Here is a 24,037-nt window from a genome sequence, read left to right on the forward strand (position 1 = left end):
TATATATATATATATATATATATATATATATATATATATATATATATATATATATATATATATATAATGTGTGTGTGTGTATGTGTGCACGCGCGCAATAAGATCACAGTAAACAGGTGATATCAGAATATGCAAAACAACCACTGTGAAAGGATAGTGAAATTCCGAGCGCTTTCGTGACTTCCCACTTCTCCTTGATAATGTGAGAAGTCACGAAAGCGCTTGGATTTCACTATCCTTTCACAGTGGTTGTTTTGCATATTCTGATATCACCTGTTTACTGTGATCTTATTGCGCGCGTGCACACACACACACACACACACACACACACACACACACACACACACACACGAGATTGGTGCAAAAACTGGAGGACCAAGCAGGGATAACAGGGAAGGCACTACAATGGATCAGGGAATACTTGTCAGGAAGACAGCAGCGAGTCATGGTACGTGGCGAGGTGTCAGAGTGGGCACCTGTGACCAGCGGGGTCCCGCAGGGGTCAGTCCTAGGACCAGTGCTGTTTCTGGTATTTGTGAACGACATGACGGAAGGAATAGACTCTGAGGTGTCCCTGTTTGCAGATGACGTGAAGTTGATGAGAAGAATTCACTCGATCGAAGACCAGGCAGAACTACAAAGGGATCTGGACAGGCTGCAGACCTGGTCCAGCAATTGGCTCCTGGAGTTCAATCCCACCAAGTGCAAAGTCATGAAGATTGGGGAAGGGCAAAGAAGGCCGCAGACGGAGTACAGTCTAGGGGGTCAGAGACTACAAACCTCACTCAAGGAAAAAGATCTTGGGGTGAGTATAACACCAGGCACATCTCCTGAAGCGCACATCAACCAAATAACTGCTGCAGCATATGGGCGCCTAGCAAACCTCAGAACAGCATTCCGACATCTTAATAAGGAATCATTCAGGACCCTGTACACCGTGTACGTTAGGCCCATATTGGAGTATGCGGCACCAGTTTGGAACCCACACCTAGCCAAGCACGTGAAGAAACTAGAGAAAGTGCAAAGGTTTGCAACAAGACTAGTCCCAGAGCTAAGAGGTATGTCCTACGAGGAGAGGTTAAGGGAAATCAACCTGACGACACTGGAGGACAGGAGAGATAGGGGGGACATGATAACGACATACAAAATACTGAGAGGAATTGACAAGGTGGACAAAGACAGGATGTTCCAGAGATTGGACACAGTAACAAGGGGACACAGTTGGAAGCTGAAGACACAGATGAATCACAGGGATGTTAGGAAGTATTTCTTCAGCCACAGAGTAGTCAGTAAGTGGAATAGTTTGGGAAGCGATGTAGTGGAGGCAGGATCCATACATAGCTTTAAGCAGAGGTATGATAAAGCTCACGGCTCAGGGAGAGTGACCTAGTAGCGATCAGTGAAGAGGCGGGGCCAGGAGCTCGGACTCGACCCCCGCAACCTCAACTAGGTGAGTACAACTAGGTGAGTACACACACACACACACACACACACACACACACACACACACACACAAGGTAGGTAGGGAAGAATTAAAATATTCACTTGAGGGCTCTGGAAGTTAGTAGATAACCTGCCTAACCCCTTGCCCACCCTGCCTCTGCTGAAATAGGGGAAGGGGCAGGTGACGGAGTAATCCATATAGTGGTGGGTAGGTGCAAGAGGCAGGTGAGGCATGTCTGAGTGCACCCAGGCTGAACATGGCTCACTGGGGCTTGTTTGTTCTTTGTTGGTGCTGTTGTTGCATTGTGGGGTTAGTGGGGCTTTTGCATTGTGGGGGTGGTGGGGCTCTTGCATTGTGGGGGTGGTGGTGGTGCTGCATTATGGGGATTGTGATGTTGATGCTGCATTGTGGTTTGTTAGTGGTGTTGCTGCTGCATTGTGGCGATAGTAGTTGTGTTGCTGCTGCATTGTGAGGTTAGTGGTAGTGCTGCTGCTGCATTATGGGGGTAGTGGTGGTGGTGGTGCTGCATTATGGGTCGTGTATTGGTTATACTGCTGCATTATGTGGGGGTTGTAGTGGTGGTGTATCATGCGTCATGAGCTGCTACTGTTGTTGCTACAGTGTGGTATGTGGTGGTCATTTCAGGGTCTTCATTTCGTCTGTGACACTTGGCTATTTCTATGTGAAAATATTTTGAGAGAGAGGCAGGCATGGGAGGGGATTGTGTAAGACAAGAATATCTTGGGGGGAGGAAGGTGTATTGCTTTCATAGGTCATAGCTTCCAGGGCAAGTGTCTGGAGCTGACTGACGTCTTCAAGCAGAATGGTAATGCCTACAACTCGCAGTCCCACATGTGGGACTGCTGCTGCTGATCTTTACCAGCTGAAACAGTGCTGCAGCTTGTCTACACCGGCTGCAGCAGTGCTAGGAGGTATTGCAAACGAATCCTCTTACTGCTTGAAGTTGTTTAAAACTTCAGAAAAAAATCTTTGGTTACAAAATAAAAAACGCAAAAAATAAACTAAAAAATGCAAAAAAAAAAAAAAAAACTACAAATGGTGGCTGGATATAAATGTGACAGGAAGGTCAGCAGGGTGAGTTAAATAGTTAGAAGAGAAGTGGAAATACTAGTAATGCAGTTTATCTTGGAGGAAGCTGGGGGTGAGTGACTGTACATGAAGAATTATATGAGAAGTACAGTCATGAAAACTAGGGATGTGATAAAGGACGGAGAGGAAGGAAGAACAGGAGGGAAGGATGAAGGAAGAACTGGAGGGGAGGATGAAGGAAGAACAGGAGGGGAGGATGAAGGAAGAACTGGAGGGGAGGATGAAGGAAGAACTGGAGGGAAGGATGAAGGAAAAACAGGAGGGAAGGATGAAGGAAGAACAGGAGGGGAGGATGAAGGAAGAACTGGAGGGGAGGATGAAGGAAGAACAGGAGGGGAGGATGAAGGAAGAACAGGAGGGGAGGATGAAGGAAGAACTGGAGGGGAGGATGAAGGAAGAACAGGAGGGGAGGATGAAGGAAGAACAGGAGGGGAGGATGAAGGAAGAACAGGAGGGAAGGATGAAGGAAGAACAGGAGGGGAGGATGAAGGAAGAACAGGAGGGGAGGATGAAGGAAGAACTGGAGGGGAGGATGAAGGAAGAACAGGAGGGAAGGATGAAGGAAAAACAGGAGGGGGAGGATGAAGGAAGAACAGGAGGGGAGGATGAAGGAAGAACAGGAGGGGAGGATGAAGGAAGAACAGGAGGGGAGGATGAAGGCAGAACAGGAGGGAAGGATGAAGGAAAAACAGGAGGGGGAGGATGAAGGAAGAACAGGAGGGGAGGATGAAGGAAGAACAGGAGGGGAGGATGAAGGAAGAACAGGAGGGAAGGATGAAGGAAAAACAGGAGGGGGAGGATGAAGGAAGAACAGGAGGGGAGGATGAAGGAAGAACAGGAGGGGGAGGAAGAACAGGAGGGGAGGATGAAGGAAGAACAGGCGGGGGAGGAAGAACAGGAGGGGGAGGACGAAGGAAGAACAGGAGGGGAGGATGAAGGAAGAACTGGAGGGGAGGATGAAGGAAGAACTGGAGGGGAGGATGAAGGAAGAACTGGAGGGGAGGATGAAGGAAGAACAGGAGGGGAGGATGAAGGAAGAACAGGAGGGGAGGATGAAGGAAGAACAGGAGGGGGAGGATGAAGGAAGAACAGGAGGGGAGGATGAAGGAAGAACAGGAGAGAATGAAGGAAGAACAGGAAGGGACGATGAAAGAACAGGAAGGGAGGATGAAAGAAGAACAGGAAGGGAGGATGAAGGAAGAACAGGAGAGGAGAATGAAGGAAGAACAGGAAGGGAGGATGAAAGAACAGGAAGGGAGGATGAAAGAAGAACAGGAAGGGAGGATGAAGGAAGAACAGGAAGGGAGGATGAAAGAAGAACAGGAAGGGAGGATGAAAGAAGAACAGAAGAGGAGAATGAAGGAAGAACAGGAAGGGAGGATGAAAGAAGAACAGAAGAGGAGAATGAAGGAAGAACAGGAAGGGAGGATGAAAGAAGAACAGAAGAGGAGAATGAAGGAAGAACAGGAAGGGAGGATGAAAGAAGAACAGGAAATGTACCAAAGTATCAGTGTAAACAAATACTTTGGTATCATTGCATCAGTAATGAGATTCATTGTGTGTTTAGATTTAGAATGTTGCGACATCAAATTAAGTTTTCAAATGTTCTGGCCCTGATTCCAGTCTTGTAACGTGGCCCTCATTCCAGTCTTGTAACGTTGTGGCCCTGATTCCAGTCTTGTAACGTTGTGGCCCTCATTCCAGTCTTGTAACGTTGTGGCCCTGATTCCAGTCTAGGGATGTTGTGGCCCTGATTCCAGTCTTGGAATATTGTGGGCCTGATTCCAGTCTTGGAATGTTGTGGCCCTGATCCCAATCTTGGAATACTGATCATAATTCGTCTTGGAATACTAATCTTAATTCCAGTCTTGCAATATTGTGATCATTTTCAAGTTCTGAAAGAATTGCCAGAAGGCTTGCCCATCAGAATTAATCATGGATGGATACGTGGACCAGCTGGGCGACAGCAGCAATAGCCTGGTTGACTAAGCAAGTATAGGACGAGCCTAGCCTGGGGCCAAGCTACGAGAGTAAGATAACACTCGAAGTCTTTTTAAGGTATATCAAAGGTATAGGTAAGTTCCTTGGCAGTGATGCATGAGGTGGATGCCCTCTTACCTTTAAGGAAAAAGCTGAACTAATATAAATCACAGAAAGGATTCGAACCCATGGCAGGAAAGTGTTAAAACTCGCAGGTTAGCGTGCTGAACCCTTGGGTCATGCCGTCCTAACACGATTCATTCAACTTATTACGATTTTGTGAGTCGCTTAACTAATATGGTTGAGTAATAAAGAGTGTACAAATGGCTAATGACATTCTGTAACAGGTGTTGGCAGTATCTGCGTCGACTAACAGGCGGGGCAGTAAAAGTTAGCTGAGATTTGAGATCGCCCGTGCACTGTCTGTTAAATGCTCTGTATTTCACTGTTTTTGTTGGCTGGCTTAGCCGGCTGCCGGAGACCAGAGGTCGCAAGAAGGCAAATAACTGACGACGACTTGAGCGAAGTGAAAACGAATACATTTACCTGGGTTACCTTTATTGAAGACGTTTCTGTCCTTGGACTTTGATCACTTGAAGTGATGAAGGTCCAAGAACCGAAACGTTTTCAATTAGGATGTGAATGAATGCACTAGTTTTCACTTCCCTCAATAAATATTATGTATCTATTACATAGGTACATCTGTCATACATGATACTTTACTATTTTTTATTGAATATGAAAAGTCCACTAAAATCTATAAGTTTAGGCGATTTTACTCTTAAATACCGAAGGTGTGACACCCCGAATTTAGGTCTGTTATTGTAGATACTTAAGTATCGATATAAATATATATGCCCAAAATTGATTATTTTTTTTTTTTTTTTTTCAACAAGTCGGTCGTCTCCCACCGAGGCAGGGTGACCCAAAAAAGAAAGAAAATCCCCAAAAAGAAAATACTTTCATCATTCAACACTTTCACCACACTCACACATTATCACTGCTTTTGCAGAGGTGCTCAGAATACAACAGCTTAGAAGCATATACGTATAAAGATACACAACATATCCCTCCAAACTGCCAATATCCCAAACCCCTCCTTTAAAGTGCAGGCATTGTACTTCCCATTTCCAGGACTCAAGTCCGACTATATGAAAATAACCGGTTTCCCTGAATCCCTTCACTAAATATTACCCTGCTCACACTCCAACAGATCGTCAGGTCCCAAGTATCATTCGCCTCCATTCACTCCTTTGATTATTGATTATGTCTATCAGTAATTATTTTGGTATCTTCATATTACTGCTAAGAGGTAATCACAAAATACACCCTGAGTCATACAATATACACATCAACAAGTGTATGTTGCATTAGTTCCATCTCGCTTGTTCCCTATACACGGTTTGAAATTAAACAAATTCGTAAAATTCTCTGCTCTTTTCCAGTTTGTTCTTAGAATATGTTCATTCTGTGGACCGGCACTAAGGCCGCCAGCAGCAACAGCCTAGATGAACAGGCTTGGCTGCGAGCTAGTCACAGGTGTATTGTGGTAATAAACAAGTATGCTTTATCTTGAACCTATTGTTTAGTTAACTTATTTCCCACATATTGTGTGGTTCACATATTGTATACAAAATACAAGAGGATTGCCATTTAGAATGGAAGGAACACGTGAAGGACCTGGGAGTAATGATGTCATATTCAAAGAACACAATAAAGCAACTGTCACGACGGAAAGTGACTGGGTGGATGATAAAAACTTTAGTAACAAGGGATACTATTCGAATCCCTGGTGCTGTCTTGCTTATTCTTCAGTGTTCAAGTGTTCCTTTACTGCAGGAGAGATATCAGACCTGGAGCATATTCAAAAGTTATTTACAGCCCGCATAGAGCCAATAAATCACTTACACTACTGGGAACACCCCAGAGTCCTAAATATGTCCTCGCAGGAGCGGAGGAGAGATTCACGATAATATATATGCTGAAGGTGCTTGAGGACCTAGTCCCAAATCTGCACACTGCAGTAACAACATGCGTGAGTGAGAGATAGGGGAAAATGTATAGGAAACTCCCAGTGGAAGGTAGGGGTGTCCCGGACACAAGAAAACATTGTATCAAAAATGTACCAACATCTTACCGGGAAATATTGAAAACAAGGGTGGAAATACCAAGGGAAAACTCGACAGTTTCCTCCACCAAGTGCTAGATCAGTCAGGTTGAGCTGGATATGTGGGTCAACGGGCTGCCAGCAGCAATAATAGCCTGGTTGATCAGGCAAGCAGCAGACAAGCCTAGCTGAAGGCTAGAAAAACTCTCGAAACCCGTCAAAGGTATATCATCATATTGTGTGGATCACATATTGTATGACTCGTATTCTTTACGTATTGTGTAGATCACATAATGTATTCTCCACGTATTGCATGGTACATATTTTATGATTCGCATATGTATTGTTCATGTATTGTAAGGCACACTAACATATTTCGAGTGTTATTTAGTTAGACAATTGTGTTATGTGTATTGTTTTATCCGCATATTGTATTATCTGTATATTATCTGTGTATTGTGTTGTGTTTGTGGTTCTTGGATCGTGTGGTCTGTATTGTATCTTCTGTAGTGTGTAGTCTTGTGCATTGTATTCTATACTGCATTGCGTGGTCTTTATTGTTTGCCTGTCTTTTTTGATCTCTATTGTGAATAATAGGTACTTATACAAGACACATGTGCAGCAGTTGGTTGTCTTTATCGGCAATAAAGATACATAAGTATTGCACGTGTGTCCTAGTCATCAGTCTGTCCATATTGTATGACAGTTTGTATTGATTTATATGTCCGGGAATAATATCTATCCATGGAAGGTTGTCTGGTCGGTCCCGGACCAGAATTTTGACTGCTCTAGAGGGAGAAAGAGAGAGAGAGAATGAAGCAAGCAAGCAAAAACAGGCTTGCAGGTGGGACAGACAGCGTGAAGTATCGGGTTATTAGACACACAGCGTGAGAACAGCATCAAGAACACATGTTGTCAATTAGGCAGAGGACGGAAATGGGAATTATGGAGATGATGTTGATGAAAGTAATGATCATGCAGGTAATGAAAATGAAAGTGATGATGAATAATGGAGATGATGAAAGTGATGATGATGAGTGATGGAGGTGATGATGAAAATGCTCTAGACAGAGGTAAGATCATTTGGAAAGTCTAGGACATATATATTCGTGCATTTGGCATAATTGACGTGACCTGGGGAGGGACTACCTTAGGCCGTGTGACAAAAAAGGCGTCCTAGCATATATGTATATATACCTTACAGTATATAACAGAATTAAATATACACAATTTATGTGCATAAATGCACATTAAGACTTGTATATAAATGTATACAAGCTGCAAATATATATATTTACTGAAAATATACTCCTGACATGGTTAGCTCGGACTCGACCCCCGCAACCTCAACGAGGTGAACAACTAGGTGAGCACGCGCGCGCACACACACACACACACACACACACACACACACACACACACACACACACACACACACACACACACACACACACACACACAGATATGCTCTGAGAGACTTGGGTAATGACCAAGTCAAATCAAGTCGTGTAGCTTCGTTCTTTAGTGTCACTACAGTTATTGCGTAATATACACATTTTATCGCAGAATTATTCTGGAGCAAAACGTTGTCCTTCAACAGAACTTTCATTTAATAAAGGATTGTTCTGATCTAAATGTGTTCGCATTGCACATTTATGTTGCCACTACCTTGCAACCAGTGTAAACACGAGCGCCAGACAATACACTCATGAATAGGGAGGAGGGGGGAGGTGTCAACAGGCATATATATACTCAAGGTGTAGAGGCGCTGAGGAGGCACGTGTTTGTTGATGAATAAGACACACGTGCAACACCTGGGCTTGTTTGTACAGGATTACAGCACAAACAAATGCTGGCACGCTAGCGAACACTTCGGTGTCGTCAACCCACAAAGACGAGCGCCAAAAACAAACACACACACACATTTGTCAGGAAGTGGCACAGTCTGGAGAGTGAAGTAGTGGAGGCATGATCCATACATAGCTTTAAGAAGAGATATGATAAGGCTCTTGGGGGCGAGGAGAGAGTGACCTAGTAGCGACTAGCGAAGAGGCGCGGCCAGAAACTGTGACTCGACCCCTGCAACCACATGTAGGTGAGTACACACTACAGATGGAGAGAGAGAGAGACTACTGATGTAGGTAGCAGCTTGTAAAACACTGTGTAGAGAGAGAGTCGTTCTTAACATTCAAAACAACAAACAAAATGAAAAAATTAGCATCGGGAAAATATATTGGAAAAAACTTAGGTCAGTGTTAATTAACTTGTGCCAGCATGTTTCCAGTTATGTATAAAATATTTAAGCATTTTTTATAGACTCGAGAGTAATGAAGGGCAAACAATTAATTTGCGAGGCGCTGCATTTATACAACCAGAGCAAATGCCAATTTCTCTGTGTTTTTTTTTTTTATGAAAGGCTGCACATACGCTCTCTCTCTCTCTCTCTCTCTCTCTCTCTCTCTCTCTCTCTCTCTCTCTCTCTCTCTCTCTCTCTCTCTCTCTCTCTCTCTCTCTCTCTCTCTCTCTTTCTCTCTCACTCTCTCAAGGTTCCAAACTATTTACAAGCTAAGAGCTGTTACCTACGTCAGCTCTCTCTCTCTCCCTCTCTCTCTCTCTCCCTCTCTCTCTCTCACCCCAGACTGGGCAAGAAAACAGCTAGTTGAGATCATAGACAATTAACGTAATTCAGAGGTGAAATTTTCATTGATAACTTGGAAGTTTACACTAACTATAAATGGCTACAAATGGAAAACGAGAGAAAGATACGAATTAGTAAACTGGAATCTGAAAGATGAATTGTACATAGCAGCGAAGATAATCCAAGAGAATTCTTCGAATACAGAAAGGCACAATACCGTGACTGGAACTATATACAGATAACTCACACTTAGGAGAGAGAAGCTTATGATGACTTTCGGTCTAACCATTTACAAGTTATAGAGTGACTTGTAAATGGTCCAAGTCGGACCGAAACGTCGTCATAAGCTTCTTTTTCCTACGTGCGGGTTATTTGTGTAATCTTCAGAAAAGTTTGAAAAACAAAGTACAAACCACGATAAGACTTTTAACTCTCGCTAACGAAAAATATAACTAACAACATAGATAACAGCTTCACTACTCAACACAACATTACAGCTGAACACGACACTAACATTCCCAGGCCGCAGTGTTTTTTAGGCCTGAACTTGACTAACGATATTTGCAGTATTGACATATTTGTAAATATCTGGAGAAGCTGAATGCTAACAAATTAAGGAGACCACGTGAACTATGTTTTAGAGGTGTCATAGAATGTAATAGCTTACATAACTGTAATGTTTAACAAATCTTTAGCAGTAAGCAAGGTGCCAAATAATGGGAAAAAAGTAAACGTTATCCCCAGTACTCAACGAGCAAATGTTACCCCATTATTCAAGCAGCATATGCTACCCCAGTATTCAAACAATCGGCAAATGTTACCCCAGTATTAAAACAACCGGCAAATGTTACCCCAGTATTCAACCAACAAACTTTTCCACTAATTTCGTGACGTGCTTGACCAGATGTGGGTTCCATACTGGTGCTGTATACTTCAATATGGGCTTGACGTACGCTTAGATGTGTGTATGGGGGGATACGTATGCATGTGCATGCGTATCCCCCTCGAAGTGTGCACGAGTTCGTTGTGAGAATGTAGTGAGGACTGGAGGTGAGTCTGGAAGACAGAGAGAGAAATAGGCGCACCATGCAGAGCGAGATATATGTCCAGGGAGCAGGGCGATAATGTACCATTTTTCACCTTTATAGCGACTCGGGTCGCCTGGTAACGGCCCTCCTGTAATAGAGAACCTATGATTATTCACCAGTTTATATTGATGGCCTGATGAAAGCAGGGAGGGAGGGAGGGACTCAGGAAAGGGAGGGTGGGGAGTAAGGAAAGGGGGTGAGAGAGAGGGAGTGAGTGAGAGAGGAAGGGAAGGAAGGGGAGGAAGTAGGATATTAAGAAGCAGGTCGAGTAATAATTTTTAGTTAATATTTCAAACTCTGTCCCTCCCTACCATATCAGAGCTTCCTTGCAGAGGACGGATCACCATAATGGTAGCTATATCCACCTAACCTTTCCCTACACTGCGCTAGTCTCTCTTGTGTCCACATACACCTCTTCTATTGCATCTACGTTTCTCCAGTGTAAGACGAGAAGACTGTACAGAGAAGTTCACTTTTACGAGGCTGTGTATTCGTCTTTCATTATACTTGATAAAAGTCCACTCCAGGACGAATCTTCAGAATAAAGCTTTCACTGTGAAAATAGTGTCTTTCAGTGACTTGGCTTACATCATCATCCAAGAGTGTGCTCGGCACTTTTAAACCAATGTTTACACAATTCTCTCTCTAGTTAGCAGTATATGATACAAATTTGTGTGATATTTACACTTTTCGTGTTCTTTCAACACGGATTAAAATCTTAATATTAGGCACTTTCACTCCAATGATTTTTTAACCAAACATCTCGTAAATTTAGTGGAAAAAATTGGTTTTCCTAAAAAAAAAATTAAAAAATGTGAAAAAAACTTGAAACAGACACAAGTTGGAGAACATACTGCAAAAAAACTAGGATGAATTTAGATTTACAAATGATACAGGAAAGAATTTGCTCGGCAATAGTTAGGATGAGTAGAATAAACTAGCAAGCATCATCATTGAAGCGAATAGTATTGTTGACAGCCTTAAAGTTAGATTGAACAAGCATAAGAGTGGCTGTGTTTACGTTTGACTTGGAAATACCTAGCATGGGTCAAGAGGCCTACTTCAGTTCTATGTTCTTTTAAAGCTCTATATAGAGCGATACGTTGTGCTAATAAAAGTTTATTCTGCAAACTGTACGTTTGTCTTATTTCATTTTTTTTAGCAGTTGAATATTACTTTCCATTGTGTTGCTTTTATTTATTTTTATTTGTTCAACAGTATTGACCTAGCGTTGTTGAACATTTTGTGTAAAGCATTAAGATTAACCAAGATTTTGTTTTTGTGCCCTGATGTGTTCTTAATGTTCTCAAGATCACAGTGTGCGTCGAATAAGTGTCTTAGTGTTCTCAAGATCACACTGAACGTACTTAGAACATCATTAACACAGTTTAGTATTGGAGCACCTCAGCTTTCAGCACTCCATCCAAACTGCCACCCTCCTGTTGCTCTTTGTTTCTCCAGTTCCACTTGCACTGTACAAAAGTGAATAGCGATATCTAGATATAATTTGTGTGCCAGTATTTATCACTTAAATTTGCCCAGAGATTATCTTGACGTAGTAAAACTGCGGTGTTCTACCACCATGTTTCACTATGTGCGCAATCACTTGAACTCGAACAAGGTATGTGTGTGTGTGTGTGTATGTGTGTGTGTGTGTGTATGTGTGTATGTATATATATATATATATATATATATATATATATATATATATATATATATATATATATATATATATATATATATATATATATATATATATATATATATATATATGATATAGATATCCCACCTTGTGGGAAGCAAGTCAAAATTCACGGCGCTCTAACCACTGGACCGTATAATCCTTCGAACATCATGTAGTAGGCAAGTGGTATTATTGTAATTAACAAATTGCGACTGACCGAGGATCGAGCCCCTGTTATTTTAACTCGCTTCGTGGGAAGCAAGTCAGAATTCACGAGGCTCTAACTACTGACTTGTTAATTGCATTAATATCACTTGTTTCGTGGTTGCAGTAATATATGGACCTCTCGTGAAGGCTGGTATACAAACAGGAGAATAATGAAATTAGCTCTGAGCTGACAACGGTCACGTACGTCCGCACATTATGAAACACGCTTAGTTCCTCGAGGTACGTGATGTTTGAACAATTGTATGTTCCAATAGTTAAAGCGTCGTGAATTTTTACTTGCTTCCCACGAGAGGGGGGGGGCTAGAATGACAAGGGTTCGATCCTCGGCCAACCGAAATTTGTTAATTGCATTAACGTCACTTGTTTCGTGGTTGCACTATATATAGTGCACTGCGTCTTGGCTCGCCCTAGATATGCATTTCTCTGACATTGAATTAAAAAATCTTACCTAGAGGATTTATAGCTGTTCTCGATTCAATGGAGTTTATACCTTTCAATGATCGTATGGATTTATTCCGTTCTCTGATCCTATAGATTTATTCCGTTCTCTGATCGCATGGGTTTATTCAGGTCTTTGATCATATGGGTTTATTCAGTTTTGTGATCGGGTGGGTTTATTTCGTTCTCTGGTATTATCTTCGGGTTAAGGAAGTTATCAGAATATAAACGTTCAGTTTATTTACATTTGTTATCTTCCCTCACGTTTTGTTAATGTTTGTAATTAATAACATCTGTTCAAAGTAAACTGTGTTCACTGTAATATTCGTTAATAACATACATGATAACATTTGTTGAAGGTAATATTCGTTCATAACATTCAGGATAGCATGTGTTCATGATAACCTTTGTTCATGGCATTCGTTCATAACATTCAGGATAGCATGTGTTCATGATAACCTTTGTTCATGGCATTCGTTCATAACATTCAGGATAGCATGTGTTCATGATAACCTTTGTTCATGGCATTCGTTCATAACATTCAGGATAGAATGAATGCCAACATTCATTGGGGATAACATTTGTTCAGGATAACATAGATGATAACATTGGTTCATAAGATGTTCATATATTTATAATAGCATTTCTACATATTCGTTCCAGATAACATTTTTTATAACATTTCTTCATATTTGCTCACGATAACATTTGTTCATATTGTTCACGATAACATTTGTTCATATTGTTCACGATAACATTTGTTCATATTGTTCACGATAACATTTGCTCATATTGTTCACGATAACATTTGCTTACATAATTTTTTTTTGAGGTTATTACTTTAGTTGTCAATTGGAAGAATAAATCAGGAGTCGCAACTGTAATTTATATATTGTATTCGTTATAGTAAGTTTAGAGTGTTTTATTCGTTATAACAAGTTGCCTCTCTTATTCGTTATAACAAATTGATTCTCTTATTCATTATAGCAAGTTGATTCTCTTATACATTATAGCAACTTGATTCTCTTATTTATTATAGCAAGTTCACTCTTATTCATTATAGCAAGTTCACTCTGTTATTCATTATAGCAAGTTCACTCTCTTATTCATTATAACATGTTCACTCTCTTATTCGTTATAGCAACTTCAGTGTGTTTTATTCATTATAGCAAATTTAATTTCGTTTTTTTCGTTACAGTAAATTTGGAATTATCTTCATTTATTAATGCTAACAATAATAAATTTGCTGTTGTCCACCCAGAGTTAAACCATAATAACAATATAATAATAATAGTTATACCAGTTTGAAAGTGTTGTCCTCCCATAGCTAAACTATAATAATAATAATAATAATAATAATAATAATAATAACAATTAGTTAAGAGTTTGTCATTGTTGTCATCCCACAGCCAGCGTGGATGCGTGGCAAGGAGTTCTGGGACACGAACTTCGAGAAGCGCTACCTCAAGAGGCGAGCTAAGTGGAAAAAGCTGCCACTTAAGGTAAGTCTTGATCATCACTCTTGTCTCTTGGCGCGTACAGAAGCTTGTCTGTGCCTATTGTTACAAAGGATACCTTCTACGACTCTGTTACTGCACTGTGTGTGTGTGATGTATCAGGCACCAGGTGTGTTGTATCAGGCACCAGGTGTGTTGTATCAGGCAACTGATGTGTTGTATCAAGCACCAGGTATGTTGTATCAGACACCAGGTGTGTTGTATCAAGCGCCATATATGTTGTATCAGATACCAGGTATGTTGTATCAGGCACCAGATGTATTCTATCAGGCAGGCACCAGGTTTCTTATATCAACGCGCCAAATAAAATATGCCATTTCCATTCATATATGAAAACAGGAAAAACTGTCTACTTTCTATTTTTTTTCCTGTCTACCACCCGAAGAGCCCAGGATATATTAACCTCTCCGGAAATTAACGGAGGGAAATTCTACGCATCATTAGGTAAGGATTGAGGATTTAAGGAGCGGAATACGGAGGAGCAATTGAGTGCAGCAGCGGCTGGGAGTGAAGCCACGAGTTAGACGTGAAGCACGGCTGTGAAGCTAGCTGCTAGTTGGACGTGAAGCACGGCTGTGAAGCTGGCTGCTAGTTGGACGTGAAGACAGCTCTGAGGCTAGCTGCTAGTTAGACGTGAAGACAGCTGTGAAGCTAGCTGCTAGTTAGACGTGCAGTCATATGAAGCTAGATGCTATTTAGACGTGAAGACAGTTATGCAGCTTGATGCTAGTTAGACATGAAAACAAATATGAGACTAGATGCTATTAGACATGAGAGCTATGCAGCTAGCTTCGAGTTAAACGTGAAGACAGCTATGCTGCTAGTTGCTAGTTAGACACGACAACATTGAAGCTAGCTCCTAGACGTGAAGGTAGCTGCTAGTAGGACGTGACAACAACTGCGAAGGTAGCTGCTAGGTAGACACAAGACAGTTAAGTAGCTGACGTACAGCTAAAGCGCTTTCGGAAGCCTCGCCCACATTTGATTCGCCTATTCCTCTTTCTTTTCCGAGAAAGTTGATTGTTTTACGAGCGGGAAAGTTTGAGAGGCGGTGTGAGGGGGGAGGCAGAGGGACGGAAAAGAGAGGGGGAAGAGGAAGGGAGGGTTCAATATCAGAGAAGCTGAACAAACTAAGAACGATTTATACGCAAGAATGGCTGCAACCATACGAGATCCTAACCCCCACCCCCTAACCTTAACCTTTACAAACCTACCCACCCCCCTTTTTTTTTTTTACATTTTTTACAAGGTTAGCGTAAGAATTCCAAACTTTATTTACAAGCTATGTTACCTACATCAGCTGATTTAAAAGCCTTTTTATTGCTATGTAACATACAAATATGGAACAGGATGAAGTTGGAGCCATATGTGGGACAGCAGTTTCATTTGTTCAACTGACTTTATTTGGTTAATATCATTATGCTGTACGAACATGTTCCAGACTCGAGTCATCCTAGGAATAAATGAGCTCAGATGAAGTGATGTTTTCTCTCTCCCCTCCCCCTATCCCCCCTCTCCCCCTATCCTCTCTCTCTCTCTCTCTCTCTCTCTCTCTCTCTCTCTCTCTCTCTCTCTCTCTCTCTCTCTCTCTCACACACACACACACACATTCATTCAAAACTTTCCTAATCAGAGGCTCACAGTCACACCCTTGCCTCCCACCATCTTCTATGACGAAAAGATTTCCAATGTGAAATAATCATTCTGGTCATTTTAATTTTGAAAGTTCACGACCAGCTGTTCCCCCGCATAATATTCTGTCTATTTTTCCGATATGGGTAATAGACACGTGTATATCCCTCCCTAGCAGCACATGTAGCGGACTCGTTCATGGCAGAAGAGATATCAGACCTGGAAGAGGTACTGACGTCATTTAAAACCAGCATATAATTAGTAAAGTAATTAAACTACTGTGAACGCCTTAGTGATAAATATGTATCCTCGGAAGGGGAGGAGGAGAGAGATGATAAGTATACCTGGAGGGTGTTCGGGGGAGTCAGCGCCCCTGCAGCCCGGTCCATGACCAGGTCCTAGTCCCAAACCTACTCAGTACCATGACAACGTACTGACGTGAAAGATACGAGAGTAAGTGTTAAACTCGGTGAAAAGCATGGGGTGCTGCGGGCACAATAAGAAAATATTGTGTCAACATCCGTGGACGCAAAGTATCTACCAGAAGATATCAGAAATGCTGCTGGGACAAGTGCAGGAGTGTTGAAGAGGAAACTGAACCAGTGTCTTCGCCAAGCGCTGGATCAATGAGGCTGTGATGGATATATGGGTCAGCGGGACCACCAACAGCAGCAACCTGTAGATGAATGGTTCAGAGAACCGACATGTTGATAAATTAGACACATATGCAACTCTTGGGTATCTTTATTGAGGAAAAGATACCCAAGAGTTGCATGTGTGTCTAATTTATCAGCAGCAACCTGGTTTACCAGACAGACCTGGCCTAGGGCCGGAGTGGGAAAACCCTCGAAACTAGTCAAGGGTAAATTAAAGGTATACCGTCTGTGGCAGTACATATGTACTGGACATATTCTACCTGGCAGTACATGTGTACTGGACATATCCTCCCTGGCAGTACATGTGTACTGGACACTTGTATATCCTACCTGACATTACATGTGTACTGGACATATTCTACCTGGCAGTACATGTGTACTGGACATATCCTACCTGGAAGTACATGTGTACTGGACATATCCTACCTGGCAGTACATGTGTACTGGACATATCCTACCTGGAAGTACATGTGTACTGGACATATCCTACCTGGCAGTACATGTGTACTGGACATATCCTACTTGGCAGTACATGTGTACTGGACATATCCTACCTGGAAGTACATGTGTACTGGACATATCCTACCTGGCAGTACATGTGTACTGGACATATCCTACCTGAAAGTACATGTGTACTGGACATATCCTACCTGGCAGTACATGTGTACTGGACATATCCTACCTGGAAGTACATGTGTACTGGACATATTCTACTTGGCAGTACATGTGTACTGGACATGTTATTAACCTTTATAATTTGAGAAATCATGAAAGAGCGCACGAGCGCGTACACCTAGTAGCGATCAGTGAAGAGGCCGGGTCAGGAGCTATGAATCGACCCCTGCATCCACAAATAGGTGAGTACACACACACACACACACACACACACACACACACACACACACACACACACACACACACACACACACACGCACACACAAAGACAGGGAGCACACTAGGACAGAATGAGAGGTTGCAAGACATTGAAGGAACTAGGACATGTGCAAGGACCTTACCAGATACCTGTGGGGGCCAGGAGCAGGTGAGCAGGAAGGATAAACCAAGAAGCATAGGGGCCATAACTAGGGAAGGGACTGAAGGAAGGAACACTCCACGGGAAGGAACTAAAACACATCAGAGGATGCAATGGGAGTCACAGTGGGAGGTGGAAAGGGAGAGATCCGTGTTTGTCTATGGGCTAGACGAAGCTAAAGGGGAAACTTATGATGAAAGGAAGCAGGAGGAGAAAAAAGCGATTGAAGATATCATGAAGGTGATAGGCGAGGGGGACATGACCCAGGTGGCAAATTTTCGGAGAATTGGGTGGTTCACAAAGAAAAGGAATCGGCCTCTCAAAGCAATTTTCAAGGCAGAATCAACCCGAACCACGATCCTGCAGGAGAAAGCACGGCTGAGAGGCAAGCAGGAGTTCCGGAGTGTGTACCTCGACCGAGACAGAACACAGGACGAAAGGAAGACAATGAAAGAGAGTTCAAAAACGAAAGGAGAAATGGGAGGAAATGAAAAAGGAGAGCAGAATAACCCAGGATCAAATGGAAGGACAAGCGCACCCCCCCAGAAAAACCTGCAGAAGGACTCCAGCCACGACACCCCCATGGCAACTGAACAATCCAAACCAACCATCACACACCGATCCCTCTGTTTCCACCCCCCGCACCACAGTTACAGTATTAGAACAGAAGTTGAAGGTTTGGCACACAAATGCAGATGGATTAACGAATAAACATGAGGAATGGCAAGAAAGAATCAATGAGAAGTCCCCAGACATCATAGCAGTTACAGAAACAAAACTCATGGAGACAATAACAGATGCAATCTTCCCACCAGGATACCAGATCATGAGGAAAGATAGAAGGGGCAGGGGGGGAGGTGGGGTTGCTCTGCTCGTAAAAAACAGATGGAAATTAGAGAAAATGGAAGGAATAGATGAGACGGGAGAAAGAGACTACATAGCAGGTACACTTCAGTCTGGGGAACACAAAGTGGTCATTGCAGTGATGTATAATCCACCACAGAACTGCAGGAGGCCAAGAGAGGAATATGAAGAGAGCAACAGAGCAATGGTGGACACACTTGCTGAGGTGGCAAGAAGAGCTCACTCCAGCAGAGCAAAGTTGCTGGTTATGGGGGATTTCAACCACAGGGAGATTGACTGGGAAAACCTGGAGCCACATGGGGGTCCCGAAACATGGAGAGCCAGGATGTTGGACGTGGTGCTGGAAAACGTCATGGACCAACATGTTAAGGACACTACCAGAGTGAGAGGGGAGGATGAACCAGCAAGATTGGACCTTGTGTTTACCCTGGGCAGCTCAGACATTGAGGACATCAAGTATGAGAGTCCCCTAGGAGCTAGCGACCACGTGGTTCTGTGCTTTGAATACATAGTAGAGCTGCAAGTGGAGAGAATAACAGGAGTAGAATGGGAAAAGCCTGACTATAAAAGAGGGGACTACATAGGGTTGAAGAACTTCCTGCGGGAGGTCCAGTGGGACAGAGAACTGGCAGGAAAGCCAGTAAATGAAATTATGGAATATGTAGCAACAAAATGCAAGGAGGCAGTGGAAAGGTTCATTCCCAAGGGCAACAGTAACAACGGGAAGACCAGAACGAGCCCCTGGTTTACCCGACGGTGTAAGGAGGCAAAAACAAAGTGCAATAGAGAATGGAAAAAGTACAGAAGGCAGAGAACACACGAAAATAGGGAGATCAGTCGCAGAGCCAGGAATGGGTATGCACAGGTAAGGAGGGAGGCCCAGCGACAGTATGAAAATGACATAGCATCGAGAATCAAGACTGACCCGAAACTGTTGTATAGCCACATCAGGAGGAAGACAACAGTCAAAGACCAGGTGATCAGATTAAGGACAGAAGGTGGATAACTCACAAGAAATGATCAGGAGGTATGTGAGGAGCTGAACAGGAGATTTAAGGAAGTTTTTACAGTAGAGACAGGAAGGGCTGTGGGAAGACAGCACAGAAGGGAACATCAAGAGGGAATATACCAACAAGTGTTGGATGACATACGAACAACTGAGGAGGAGGTGAAGAAGCTCTTAAGTGACCTTGACACCTCAAAGGCGATGGGACCGGACAACATCTCCCCATGGGTCCTTAGAGAAGGAGCAGAGATGCTGTGTGTGCCTCTAACCACAATCTTCAACACATCCCTTGAAACTGGGCAACTACCTGAGAAATGGAAGACAGCTAATGTAGTCCCCATATTTAAGAAATGAAACAGAAACGAGGCACTAAACTACAGACCTGTCTCTGACATGTATTGTGTGCAAAGTCATGGAGAAGATTATCAGGAGGAGAGTGGTCGAACACCTGGAAAGGAACAAGATTATAAATGAAAACCAGCATGGGTTCATGGAAGGCAAATCTTGTATCACAAACCTTCTGGAGTTTTATTACAAGGTAACAAAAGTAAGACACGAAAGAGAGGGGTGGGTAGATTGCGTTTTCCTAGACTGCAGGAAGGCCTTTGACACAGTTCCCCACAAGAGATTAGTGCAGAAGCTGGAGGATCAGGCACACGTAAAAGGAAGGGCACTGCAATGGATAAGGGAATACCTGACAGGGAGGCAGCAACGAGTCATGGTACGTGAAGAGGTATCACAGTGGGCGCCTGTTACGAGCGGGGTCCCACAGGGGTCAGTTCTAGGATCAGTGCTATTTTTGATATATGTGAACGACATGATGGAAGGAATAGACTCTGAAGTGTCCCTGTTCGCAGATGACGTGAAGTTGATGAGAAGAATTAAATCGGACGAGGATGAGGCAGGACTGCAAAGAGACCTGGAGAGGCTGGACATGTGGTCCAGTAACTGGCTTCTCGAATTCAATCCAGCCAAATGCAAAGTCATGAAGATTGGGGAGGGGCAAAGAAGACCGCAGACAGAGTATAGGCTAGGTGGACAAAGACTACAGACCTCACTCAGGGAGAAAGACCTTGGGGTGACCATAACACCGAGCACATCACCGGAGGCACACATCAACCAAATAACCGCTGCAGCATACGGGCGCCTGGCAAACCTGAGAATAGCGTTCCGATACCTTAATAAGGAATCGTTCAAGACACTGTACACCGTGTATGTTAGGCCCATACTGGAGTATGCAGCACCAGTCTGGAACCCACACCTGGTCAAGCACGTCAAGAAGTTAGAGAAAGTACAAAGGTTTGCAACAAGGCTAGTCCCAGAGCTCAAGGGAATGTCGTACGAGGAAAGGTTAAGGGAAATCGGACTGACGACACTGGAGGACAGAAGGGTCAGGGGAGACATGATAACGACATACAAGATACTGCGGGGAATAGACAAGGTGGACAGAGATAGGATGTTCCAGAGAGGGGACACAGGGACAAGGGGTCACAACTGGAAGCTGAAGACTCAGACGAGTCACAGGGACGTTAGGAAGTATTTCTTCAGTCATAGAGTTGTCAGCAAGTGGAATAGCCTAGCAAGTGAAGTAGTGGAGGCAGGATCCATACATAGTTTTAAGAAGAGGTATGACAAAGCTCAGGAAGCAGAGAGAGAGAGGATCCAGTAGCGATCAGTGAAGAGGCGGGGCCAGGAGCTGAGTCTCGACCCCTGCAACCACAATTAGGTGAGTACAATTAGGTGAGTACACACATGATTGAAACACTGGAATAGCAATGTTGGCAGCGACAAGTTATAATTGCCATGTCTGAAACCAAATGAATAAATAAATAGGAATTGAATATCTGATCCCCACGAGAGCACCACAGTAAAATAATACTGGTGTGCACAAAGGGTTTAACTTGAAGGAATTAGTGAGGATGGAGTGGGATCCACACAGGTTTGAATGTGTTCGCCTCTGCACTGGTGGTTCAAGGGTTATTACGACTATTTATAAGTGCGTCACACTGTGTTGTAAGTGCGTTTCACTGTGTAATGCGTCCCACTATGTTGTAAGTACGTATGTTGTAAGTGCGTCCCACTGTGATATATTTGCGTCCCATTGTTGTAAGAGAATCCTACTGTGATGTACTTGCGTCACGGCATGTTGTAAGGGCGTAACACGATGGCATAATTACGTCCCCACTATGTAAGTGGCCTCCTTCTGTGTTGTAAATGCGTCCCACAGTGTTGCAAGTACGTCCCCTTCTTATATGTGCGTCTCACTTTCGTATGAGTGAGTCTTAATATCTAGTAAGTACGTCCCACTATTTTGTGTGCCCCGGTGTTATGTAAGTGCCTCTCGCTTTGTTGTAAGTGCGCCATACTGTCTTGTAAGCTCTCGCCATCTTACAAGTATTCAACTATATTGTAAGTGTCATCCAATAATTGTTTATTCTGTAGTCTTCACAGCCAGCAGTATTAATTTTATATAGTGTACACTTCTTAAGTGTTTTCCTGGTTACACTTCAGCGTTGTCTGAGGTCGCTATCAATAGCAGAATTTCCTAAAACACCTTAAGAATCCTCGAAAAAGTGTGGAAATGTTGCTAAACATCAAGTTGTTTATTTTTTATGGGTCGTTAACAGATCTCGTCTCCCCAGATTTCCGTCTCATGAAGACTGTAATGGTTGAGGGTGGACCGAAGCCTGGTTCAAGGTTCTCTCTCTAAACTGGGGGTTGGTTGGTAAATCTGCGCCTCATATGAGCGTGCAGCTGTGTCCGACACCAGTGCCCGTCAGCCTTCCATGTGTCGCTGTACACTGCTGTGTTGTACGAGTACATGATTGTTTAATGTTCTTACTGTGACCTTCCTGCCTCGCTCCTCCTGCCTCTTCCCTCCTGCCTCTTCCCTTCTGCCTCTTCCCTTCTGCCCCTCCTCTTCTGCCTCTTCCCTTCTGCTTCGTTTCTCCTGCCTCCCTTCCGTCGCCCCACTGGCTTCCCTACGTCGCCCTTCAAGTATGTCCCCAACACACACCCTCAAGTGTTCCCGACGTGACCGTAACTTAGTACTCTCTCGGGCCACTTCGTCTTGATCCTGACAGTGCCAGCATCAGCCGGGGGTCACTAGACGATGCCAGTCAGGCGTGGCATTGACCCTAGTTGTCTTTACAGCACTCCTGTCCCCCTCCCACTTCGATCTTGGCATTATTGGTCCTCGCTGTAACCAGTTGTTGACGTTGTGTGAAGTGACAGGTTCCAGAGGCAAGATGGCAAGTCGACGAGAAAATGTTACATCCGTTTTTTTAACATTACACGGATGAAAAGCTAATTGTATTAACCCTTTTAGGTTAATACAATAAAATTTACACAGAGTGCTTGCCTGTTTAAGAACCCAGCATTTATTTCACCATAAATGGTGGGGATATTTCCCTTTTAAAACTCAAAAATTTATTGGAATGTTTGGTCTCTTATATGGAACGTTTTAGGCACATGGATTGGTAAATATGAAAAATAAATTTTGAGTTGTTTTATTTTCTTTGTGATCATGATTTATGTAATACAGTGGAACCTCAAATATCGAACTTTCTTCAGTCCAGAAGGCTGTCCGAGTGCCGTTACCGAATGAATTTATTCCTATCAGGAATAATGTAAATTAGATTAGTCCATTTCAGACCCTCAAAAATACACTTATAAAAGCGCTTACAAAAATACACTTACATAATTGGTTGAGTTGGGAGCAGTTCGATTTTTGAGGTTCCACTGTATACACAAATAACCCGTACATAGAAGAGAGAAACTTATGACTGCGTTTCGGTCCGACTTGACCATTTACAAGTCACACTGAAACGTCGTCATAAGCTTCTCTCTCCTGTGTGCGGGTTGTGTATTGTTCCAGTCACGGTATTGTGCCTTTTTTGTTCTTTATGTAATATGAGAGTGAATTGGCCACCACAGTAGTAGGTTGGTGTTGATGGTGTAAATTTGATTTGTTAGAAATGGAGTTTTTATAGTAATAAATAACGAAAAGTTTCTAGTGTTTTGTAAATAAAACAGTACAAGAGAAACTAGTTCCTAGGCTTTTTGTGTATCCATATGTTATTGCACTAGATATAAGGTACATAATATATACCTTTGAGTTCCGAGAGCTTTTCTACTCCCGGAGCCCGGCCATGAGCCAGGTTCGTCTGGTGCTTGCCTGTTCAACTAGGCTGTTGCTGTTGGCGGTCCGCAGCCTGGTTGATCTGGCACCTCTTGAAGACTTCTACACTTTTCCCATCAGTTTCTGATATCTTCTGGTACGATGTTGAATAGTCTGGGATCACGGATGTTGATACAGTTTTCACTTATTGTACCCATTGCATCCCGGCTTTTCATTGGGTTTATTTTGCACTTCCTCCCATATCTCTCACTCCAACATGTTATGGCAGTGTGCAGATTTGGAACAAGGCCCTCAAGCACTTTCCAGGTATATATTGTTAAGTATTCCTCTCTCCTCTCCAGTGAGTACATATTTAAGACTAAGGCGTTCCCAGTAATTTAAAAGCTTTATTGTTTTTATGCCGCTTCGGTGGCAAAACCTAGAATCTGGGTGCTCGTGTATCATGGTAAGCGGTAAGGTGGGTCTTACAGT

At 43.0% G+C, this 24,037-nt stretch overlaps 1 protein-coding gene across 4 annotated transcripts in view; it reads left to right on the plus strand.

Moving 5' to 3' along the window:
- The window catches only part of LOC128702342 (alpha-mannosidase 2), a 996,737-nt gene that overhangs the window by 532,985 nt on the left and 439,715 nt on the right, over positions 1 to 24,037 (plus strand). For all 4 annotated transcript variants that reach the window (XM_070102234.1, XM_070102235.1, XM_070102232.1 and 1 more), the window contains exon 3: positions 14,127 to 14,219. In XM_070102234.1, the coding sequence (XP_069958335.1) occupies positions 14,127 to 14,219 (93 nt within the window). The remainder of the gene's footprint in view (positions 1 to 14,126; positions 14,220 to 24,037) is intronic.

Source organism: Cherax quadricarinatus, chromosome 80 (genome assembly GCF_038502225.1).
Source record: "Cherax quadricarinatus isolate ZL_2023a chromosome 80, ASM3850222v1, whole genome shotgun sequence".
NCBI classification, from domain to species: domain Eukaryota; kingdom Metazoa; phylum Arthropoda; class Malacostraca; order Decapoda; family Parastacidae; genus Cherax; species Cherax quadricarinatus.